This window comes from Pelobates fuscus, chromosome 1, assembly GCF_036172605.1.
Source record: "Pelobates fuscus isolate aPelFus1 chromosome 1, aPelFus1.pri, whole genome shotgun sequence".
Taxonomy (NCBI): domain Eukaryota; kingdom Metazoa; phylum Chordata; class Amphibia; order Anura; family Pelobatidae; genus Pelobates; species Pelobates fuscus.
Genome location: NC_086317.1, coordinates 229,010,400 through 229,020,522, shown reverse-complemented (window position 1 = coordinate 229,020,522; position 10,123 = coordinate 229,010,400). Strand labels below are relative to the sequence as shown.

The 10,123-nt window shown below is 40.9% G+C and overlaps 1 protein-coding gene across 4 annotated transcripts in view; it reads right to left on the bottom strand.

Moving 5' to 3' along the window:
* Positions 1-1,474: 1,474 nt before the first annotated feature.
* Positions 1,475-10,123, bottom strand: part of INPP5B (inositol polyphosphate-5-phosphatase B) — a 152,090-nt gene continuing 143,441 nt past the window's right edge. For all 4 annotated transcript variants that reach the window (XM_063454994.1, XM_063455003.1, XM_063455013.1 and 1 more), the window contains 2 exons: positions 7,613-7,724; positions 1,475-2,754 (listed from right to left, as the gene is read on the bottom strand). In XM_063454994.1, the coding sequence (XP_063311064.1) occupies positions 2,633-2,754; positions 7,613-7,724 (234 nt within the window). In that variant the 3' untranslated portion in view covers positions 1,475-2,632. The remainder of the gene's footprint in view (positions 2,755-7,612; positions 7,725-10,123) is intronic.

Genomic DNA, 10,123 nt, shown 5'->3' with positions numbered 1-10,123 from the left:
TAATATCAGGAATGGACTATTAGGATAGCACATGATAGCTATGATAACACTGAGACAATAAAACATTGTTCATATTTATTAAGACATATTTGTAGATATCAAAATTGAATTTTAAAATAATTTCTTGATATGTATTAACAAACACATAAAAAAATTAACACATTAAATAAAATCTTCATACAAAAAAGAAAAAAAAATGTAAATCCACTTACTCAAAGATAGAAATATAATTGTACAGTAGTTAAAACTAGACTGAGTGGTCGATAAAGCATTTATAAAAATCTATATTCACAATAAAAAATACCATTGTCTGGAAATATCTAAAACACTTTGTACAAAGAATTTTACATCAACAATGTTTACAACTGAAAAATATATACTATATATGCATAAAAATAGTATTTACTTTAAATGTAAGAGGTTACTGGCTCATCAAAGCACTTCCTTACCACCAGTATCAATCAAGTAGGTCTGTGGTGTAGATTTTAAAGTGGCACTGTCACTAAAATGTACTTTAATCAATTGGAAAAAATATCTCTAATATTTTTACCGAAATCATGTGGTTTTAACATGGAATTACCACTTCTCTGGAAGTTACACAATTAAACAAAACATTTAAAATGTAAAAAAAAATGGGTTAACATGATTTTTATGCATATTTATACTAATTATTTGGAAAATCACATCATACTCCAGTTGTATCCAGACACACTGGAGGATGAGAAATACAAACATTGTTTCTTCTCTGTATGCTTTCTTTACACTGACTGAGTCAAGATGGAGGTACCTAGTTAAAGATAAAGAGGTGTGGGGATTCCTACATTTAATTTCATCTTCAGAACTCACAAATACATAATTATTAACTGGAGTGGATATGTTAAAATTCTGGGAAGTGCCAGTCCTCTTATAAATTTAGGTGTAATTCCCAGACCCGCCAGTTGTCAGTGTTGAGTTGGCCATCCTAGAATCACATCTTAAATTGGAGAACATCTGCATAGAGCTTGTGATGTCAGCAGCCAATCAGAATCAGATTTACCAAGTAGCTATTAGCAGGAAAGGAAGAGGAATATGTTGTTTGAACTTCAATTATGAGAAGTGCCCACAATGTAACTAATAATAGCAAAGGTTAATGGGAAACTGTTTCTTAAACGTTTATTATGAAAACTACTATGTAGAATGGTCTGCACAAGATATAAATTGTTTTTAGAGTGCTGTATAAGTAGAACATTTCAATTGACAGTGCTACTTTAGGGTAACTATAGAACTAATTCAGTCTTGTCCACATGATATGTAGAATGTGCTGAAATGCCCACAGATAATAACTATTCTGGTAATTGCTGAAGGATACAAATACTGGGATTCAGCTTTTAATTGGACTTTAATAACCAGCAGATGGTCTTTGACCACATGATAAAATAAATGTCTTACCGGATTACAGAGAGTTGCTTTAAAAAAAATATAAAATAAATAAAAATTAAAAATCAAATAAAAACTGTATTTGACCACTAAAAAGACTACTACTTCCTGTGAGCCTCCTGCAATCCAAATATTGTGATGGGTATTTTTTTAAATATTGTATAAATAACATTGGCACTGGTCCCCCAAATAAATTATTAATTTTACTGAAGAAAACAAAATACATTTTACATTTGCTTGGGGTTATTTAAAGGATTACTAGATCATTAAGTGCCGCAAATTTAAACTATGATTTTCCAAAATGGGGCACAGTGTTGTACATCACAAGAATACAAACACTTCTCCAAGTTCAACAATTAATACACTAATAAACCATTAGCAGCTTATTAATCTTGACAGCTCATTAAATCTTAAAATGCACATATCCAGTAACAATGCAAGCACATAGCATGTTAAAGAAACAGGTGATTAGCTGTATCTTTATCTCCTGATAAGTGGGTTAGACCAAATAGGTCAATATTATTACGGTTGCTCCAAGCACCATGACTTCTTTAGAGATTTTAAGTGGTCGTGGTGCTTTGAATCTGCATGTGCAGCATTTCTCAGTAGAACACTGCACATGCAGAATAAAAGGACTTTGCAGCCAGAGGTATAACTTCACCTTTAGCAGTGTCATTAGCCAGCCTGACACGAGTTCTGGTTTTGGCTAATGTTAATTCTGTTCATATTGGGTATCTGCCGTCAGCATGCATAATATGCTAGCACAGATGTCCACTGGTGACATGGCCCTCTGTGCCTTCAAGTCATCTCCTTAACCCATCCTTCTGGAAATCCCTCCTCTGCAGTAAGCGAGAGTGACATCACCAAAAGTGAAGCAAGCTACATGGAAAACGTGGCCTCAGCGTGGGATCGCAGGTAAGTTAAATTTTTATTTCTTTCTCTATTTTTTTTTTTTTTTTTATGGGACCATGCCAGCAAAGGTTAATTTAACCATAAACAGTGGTTTATTGAGTTAACTATGTATTGCATGTGAATTTACAGTACAGAATCTAATCAATGGCTATGCACTAAGTTCAAAAGACATACACTGTTCTTGTGCTTATTTCAGGTCACATGTCAAATTACAGACATAGGCCTGGCAGACACTTTCTTCTGTAGTGGGGAAAAAAACTTTGTTTGGAGTCCTGAAAATGACTCGATACATAAAAACCCAAGATCATGTACTTTGTCCATGCAGGAGGAACTGCTGAACGAATTCCTGACACTTCCTCTTGTCCGTGTTGCTGGGTTTTGTATGGGTAGGTGGGGGTCGAAGAAGTAGATTTCCAAATATACTTGCTAGGAGTAAAAAAAAAAAAAGACATCTAGAATTATAATGAAGTGGTATATGCTAATTAGGTATTAGGTTATCCTTATTTACAATTTTACATAAATTTATATATTACAGTCATGGGAAAAATAAAGTACACATTGTTTGAATTCTTTAGTTTTACAGATCAGGACTTCTACATTTTGGCTTAATTTTGTTAAATAAATCATGACACGGTCAGGACCGGACTGGCCCACAGGGATACCTGGAAATTTCCCAGTAGGCAGCGACACCTGGGGCCTGGTAGACAACCCAAATCATGAGGCTAATGTCATTTAAAGTATTTCTCCCTCAGACTGTGCCAGCCTGTGTCAGTCTGAGGGGAGTAAAGAGGGAGGAGCTGGGGCTTGTGCGGCCACAATTAGGCTGCTGGCGGTCGGAGGGAGACCGGTCAGTTTACATAAATTTCGGCCGCATGCCCCGTCCCAGCACATAACCCCCACCTTCTGAACGGAAGCTCTGCCTACCACACACAAGCTCCGCCCCACACCTCGCTGGAAAGGATAGGCCACAAAATGGCAACTTCACCTACCAGTGGCAGGTAAGTTTCAGCCACGACAGTGATTGTGTGTGTGTGTGTGCGACTTCTAGTGAGTGAGTGAGCTTGTTTGTGTCTGCTAATGAGTGAGCTTGTATGTGTGTGAGTGAGCTTATCTGTAGTGAGCGTGTGTGTGCGTCAGTGAGCTTGTCTGCAGTAAGCATGTGCGAGTGAGCTTTTCTGTAGGGAGCATATGTGTGTCAATGAGCTTGTCTGTGGTAAGCATGTGTGTCAGTGAGCTTTTTTGGTAGGGAACATGTGTGTATCCAGTGAGCTTTTCTGTAGGGAGCACGTGTGTCAGTGAGCTTGCCTGTAGTGAGGCTGTGTGTCAGTTAGCTTGTCTGTAGTAAGCGTGTGTGTATGTGTGTCAGTGAGCTTGTCTGTGGTGAGCATGTTGGTGTCAGTGAGCTTGTCTGTGGTGAGTATGTGTGTGTCAATTAGTTTTTCTTTAGTGAGCTTGTCTGTGTCAGTGAGTTTTTCTGTATGGATCATGTGTGTGTCAGTGAGCTTGTCTGTAGTGAGCATCTGTGTGTGAGCATGTGTGACAGTGAGCTTGTCTGTAGTAAGTTTGTGTGTGTATACCAATAAGCTTGTCTGTGCGTGTCAGTGAGATTGTCTGTCAGTGAGCCAGGTCTTGAGAAAAGTCCGGTTGGACTGGAACGTCGACATTATTTGTTTATGAATATTTGCTGAATAAACGCATCATACCACTATTACGAGTCCTGTAAGTGCTCTCCATGGAGGTATGAATATATACACATACATACACGTGTGTTTATATATCATCTGGGGTGGTAAGACATGGCCTTACATATTACATGTGACAATACATGGCGCAATGACTTATGGGGCTGGCATAGATTTTTTTTTTCCAGGGCTGCTTTGTATCCCCAGTCCGGCCCTGGACACATAATATGCCATGTGTAGTTGTTCATCTGAGGTTGCAGTTACCCAATTTTAAGACCTGCTACAGTACAGGTGATTGTGGGTATGTCCTGATATGCATGTGTATATATATATATATATATATATATATATATATACACACACACCACTATATGTGAACACTCTCAAGACATAAAATATTTACTTTTTGTTTTCTTTTTAAAGAGACACTGTGGGCAGTGGCGTACATACCAGTGCCGCCCCTGCGACCCGGTATGTACTCACTGGGCCAGCCTCTTCTCCTGGGGGGCCCTGAAGCCGGCCACCTCCGGGCCCCCCGAGGCTGGCCCTGCTTACACCCGGCGGGCAGTCAGGCTGGCCGGTGCGCGAGGGAGCACTCTCCCCTGAGTGCTTCCTCTTCAGCTCCCTCGCGCACCGCAATGATACCGGAGCCGGAAGATGACGTGGCGCGCGAGGGAGCTGAAGAGGAAGCACTCAGGGGAGAGTGCTCCCTCGCGCACCGGCCAGCCTGACTGCCCGCCTAGGAGCCCAGCAGCACCACTAGACCCCAGGGAATCCCCTCAGCACTCCAAAAGGTAGGGAGGCTGGGGGGATTAAATAAAAAAAAACACGTGAGTGTGAGTGTGTGTGAGTGTGTGTGAGTGTTAGTGTGAGTGTGAGTGTGAGTGTTAGTGTGAGTGTGAGTGTGAGTGTTTGTGTGAGTAAGTGTGTGAGTGAGTGTTAGTGTGTGAGTGAGTGTTAGTGTGTGAGTGAGTGTTAGTGTGTGCGTGTGCGTGTGTGTGCGTGTGCGTGTGTGTGCGTGTGCGTGTGTGTGCGTGTGTGTGCGTGTGCGTGTGCGTGTGTGTGCGTGTGCGTGTGTGTGCGTGTGCGAGTGTGTGCGCGTGCGAGTGTTGGTGCGTGCGAGTGTTGGTGCGTGCGAGTGTTGGTGCGTGCGAGTGTTGGTGCTGGTGTTGGTGTTGGTGCTGGTGTTGGTGTTGGTGTTGGTGTTGGTGTTGGTGTTGGTGTTGGTGTTGGTGTTGGTGTTGGTGTTAGAGTGTGTGTGTCTGCTAGTGAGTGTTACTGTGTGTGTCTGTTACTGAGTGTGTTTGTGTGTGTGTGTTAGTGAGTCTGTTTGATGTCTGTTAGTGAGTGTGTGTTTGTCAGTGAGAGTGTATGTTTTGTAAGTGAGTGTGTATGTATGTCTGCCGCTGAGTGTGTCTCTGTCAGTAAATGTGTGTGTCTGTTAGCTAGTGTGTATGCATTTGTTCGTGAGAGTGTGTGTGTGTCTTCAGCACTTACCTTTCTCCAGCCCTGGACTCCCATGGCGCTGGGGATCCCTCCGCCTCTCAGCTCCGAATGCGCATGCACGGCAAGAGCCGTGCACGCATTCAAACCGCCCATAGGAAAGCATTACTCAATGCTTTCCTATGGACGTTCAGTGTCTTAAAATGGCGGAAGCGCCTCTAGCGGCTGTCAGTGAGACAGACACTAGAGGCTGGATTAACTCTCAGTGAAACATAACCGTTTCTCTGAAACTGCTATGCTTTCAGCTGCAGGGTTAAAACTAGAGGAACCTGACACCCAGATCACTTCATTGAGCTGATGTGATCTGGGTGTCTGTAGTGGTCCTTTAAGTGTGTGTGCATCTGCATGCACTGGCGTACATACCGCAGTCGCAGCCCTGCAACCCCTGCGACCAGGTGCCCGCCGCCATGTGTTGCTGCCCCGGCCCGCGCAGAGTAAGCGCGAGGGGGGGGGGGGGGCCACGGATCAATTTTCGCACCGGGGCCCCATGGGTCATGTGTACGCCACTGACTGTGGGCACCACAATCATTTCCATTTAAGTGGTTATGGTGCTTTAGATCCATGGGCACATCACTGCTAAATGGTATACTCACAGCTTAGTAGAGAAGCTTGGCCCACAGCAGCGGCCAGCCCAGCCTCTGACGAAATTGCAGAGGCAAAGCTATGCTTTGCTTCATGCCATACCAGAGGTCCAAGCAGTAATGAGCTGAGAGCTTCTGCCGAGTACTCTCAGCTAATCACTGTCCCAATCTCTGGTATGGATTGGTATGGTGCAAGGTGGTAGCATAACTGCACCTCCGCAATATCGTAACAGGAGGCTAAGCTGCAGGGAACCAATTATTTCTCCTAAACAGTGAGTAAATCAGCAGTGTTGCGGAACCCTTTGCCCATGGACACCAGACACCATAACCACATTAGTCAGTCTTTAAACGTCCAATTTATGAATAGGTATTTTTGTTTCTGCTATAAAGATGCTGTTCAGGGTTATAATAAGTAGGGAGGGAGGGGCACATACATGGAAACATTAAAAGGAACACTGCATTGCTCAATTTCAAATATAAAAATCACGGTTTAGAAGGTATGCAACAAATGAAAACATGCATACATTTAATTATGCTTTCCCCCCCCCCCATTAAAAAGGTATTTCTAAAAACAGCTTGCAAAAACTGTTGATCTCTTTCCTGAAACCTTTGCACGCCCCACAGCCCTTCTTCCCCACCACAGACTTTCTGTAGCTGTGCAATCACAGACTTCCTAGCAGCCCAGTGAGAAATCTTTGCAAGACAAGTGCTTGTATAATTATATTCCTCTTAATTTTAGCTCCATTGAGCTAACCAAGCCAGGAAGTAACAGGACCGGTTGTTTGATTGACAGCAAGGTCGGTGTAAAAAAGTAAGTTTATAAAAGTGCCAATATCTACTTGTAAAAATAAAAAAATCAAGCTGAAGTGTTTTGGGGGGTCTGAAGTGTCCCTTTAAAGTCTATCCCAATAAAGCTTAAACGGACACTTCAGACCCCAGTGCTTTAGGTGTTAAGAGGTCACTACAAAAAAATAAATAAAAAAGTGCAGCTTTCAACAGAAATGGACACTTTTATAAATTAACCTTACTACACCACCAAACCTTCCCATTCTGGCTGTGTCAACCAGTCCTGTTAATTCCTGGTTGTTTAGCTCAGCTAAAATAAACTTAAGAGGCAGGCAATTGTCCAGAGCACCCACTTCATACTAAATAATCATCCATAAAAAAAACAAACAAAAAAAAAACACACACAACTTTAATGACCCCACCCCCCCTTCCTCCCCCAAACACTAAATACAATTTTATACATAAAAAAAATAAAAAATAAAAATGCATAAATCAAGTAGAATTTTAGACCTAAACCTAACTTTGTTCACACTATCCAAATTACAGACATGATATGTACTTTTCAATGAGTATAACTGACAAGACATTTACACAACACCAGTGAAGGTAACCACCATGCCTATACAATTTATAAATAATAATAACCAAAAGGTGCTAGTGCACACTGTGGAACATCTAATTATAAAATAAATATGTATAGTTACAATGGGAGATGAAAATTATTTTTTTTACCCAAAATGTTAATATCCAAGTGGTTCCGTGTGGAATTATTCAGCAGCTCCCGTAGAAATGAGGTCAAATAATTAAATACATTTTTGTGATGGAAAGGTAAAGATGCAATCACCTGCAAAATAAAAAAGAAATGTTAATGTGGTCAATTTATTGTTACCAATTGTATGCAGTATTTCACCAATCAGTATAGAAGCAAACAAGGTTGAATGCACATCATAAAATGACAAATTGTGGATAGAAAGGAAAATTCATACTAGTTGCATACAAAGAATTGTATATGAATCTAACAGTGGGCTTTTCGAACTTTGCCCTGAATCCTTTTTAATACAGAACAGAAAATGAAAGGATATTCAGTGACTTGTGAAATTAATAAAATGGAATTTGTCGTGGGTATAGCTATTTTGTTGGTGATTTTCTCTAAGGCTAAAATTGAAGTGATCAGATATTGCAGAACAGAGCACATGATGAGGATATCAGTAGTGATGAAATCAAGAGATCCTGATAGCATTGTTGGTTTAGTTAAAAGGAAAATATCTGTAATTAACCCTTTCATAAAACACTTGGATAAATCCTATTTAATTATGACAGTCTTGGCAAGCTTTTGATAAATAGGGGAGGCTTGCAGACAATGGTTATTTTGAGTTTATTCATGGAAATGACCTATTATTGTGGATTTTGTGTTTTTTAGACGGTGATAAATCACAAAATTAAAAGAACACTCCAAGCATCTGGATTGCTCTTTAGAGCAAAGCAGGACCACACTCATTGGCTGAGAATATGAGCTAAACACTCTCAGCCAGGGAGCACAGTCACAGTCCCTTGTTGGCTATGACTGGGTGCAGTGGATGTGAAGACATTGCCCAACAGTGCTAAAATGGTGACAGGGCATCTCTGACATCATAACCACTTCAACTTCAATGTAAAGTGTAAACACAAAGAAAATAAGGCGGAGTATCTTACATGCACTTTCCAAATAGTTCTTTACATAGGTGCTTTCCTATAATACACCCTGACGTGCTCCACAGATGGAGTTCTGATCGTTTTGATGATACACTTATACAATTCACTGAGAAGATGCAGCGTTAATAGAAGCCCGGTTTGAGAGTCCCTGAGACACCAAATGCGATTCTGACCGGAGAGAGCCATGGCTCCATGAGGTCTCCTACTCCAAGCTGTGTCCAAGAGTCCTGCAGCAGGCATTTCCATTAATCCAGTGGCTTTCTCTCCGGTCAGAATCGCATTTGGTGTCTCAGGGACTCTCAAACCGGGCTTCTATTAACGCTGCATCTTCTCAGTGAATTGTATAAGTGTATCATCAAAACGATCAGAACTCCATCTGTGGAGCACGTCAGGGTGTATTATAGGAAAGCACCTATGTAAAGAACTATTTGGAAAGTGCATGTAAGATACTCCGCCTTATTTTCTTTGTGTTTGTACTTTAATGTTGGTGAAGGTTAAGGGGACCTCACCAGGGTGTTTAAGTTACTTACAGATTTGCACTTAGCATATACTGGGTCACTGTTATCTATTTTGTTCAATGTAAAGTGTGCTTACCATAGATAAGTATATAAATTGTATCAACAGTAGCACAGATAATACATACACACAAATCCTCGTGAATAATAACAATCTTAATAATAAGACCTGACAGCATGTTTTACAGATTTAATATATACTATGGTATTTTCACATTTTTATCACTCTAATCCAGGTATAGGCAACCTTTGACATGACAGATGTTGTGAACTACATCTCCCATAATTCTCTTACAGCTATAATGCTGCTAAGTATCAGAGGAGGTGTAGTCCACATCTGTAATGCAGAAGATTGCCTACCCCTGCTTTACTTAAAGGGTTAACAATTCCAACCAAAAAACATTTTTGGTTGAAGTAATCATTGCTGCCATGATCCTCCACCCCTAAACAATAAAAAAATAAAAGAAGCCAAATTCTGATGGCCAACCCTTGTTTAGTGGACCACACCACAGATATCCACCCCTCACATACTATAAGCAACCCACATACACCCATCATACACACACAACCCCACACATTCATAACACAACAGGCAAGCCACATACAAATATAATATCACAGACAGCCCACATCACACAAAAATATTACAAGCAACCCACATACACTCACTTAACATCACAGACAGCACACACAAAACCTCAGAAAGTACACACACTGTACAACAAACAACCTACATACACACGTAGCATCACAGACAGTCCCCGCTACACACAAATACTGCAAGCAACTCACATATACACACACAAAACATACACAATCAGGCAGCCCCCCCGCCCCCACACACAGACACACAAACACAAATGCAATAAACAGCACACATACACATTCATAAATACCACAGACAGCCAAACATTCATAAATACCACAAGCAAAACACTCCTGTGCATAACAGACAGTTTACACACTCCCTACTACAAAGGAGAATGTGCAACACTCCACACAGCCCATATATACACTCACATAACACCACAGTCAT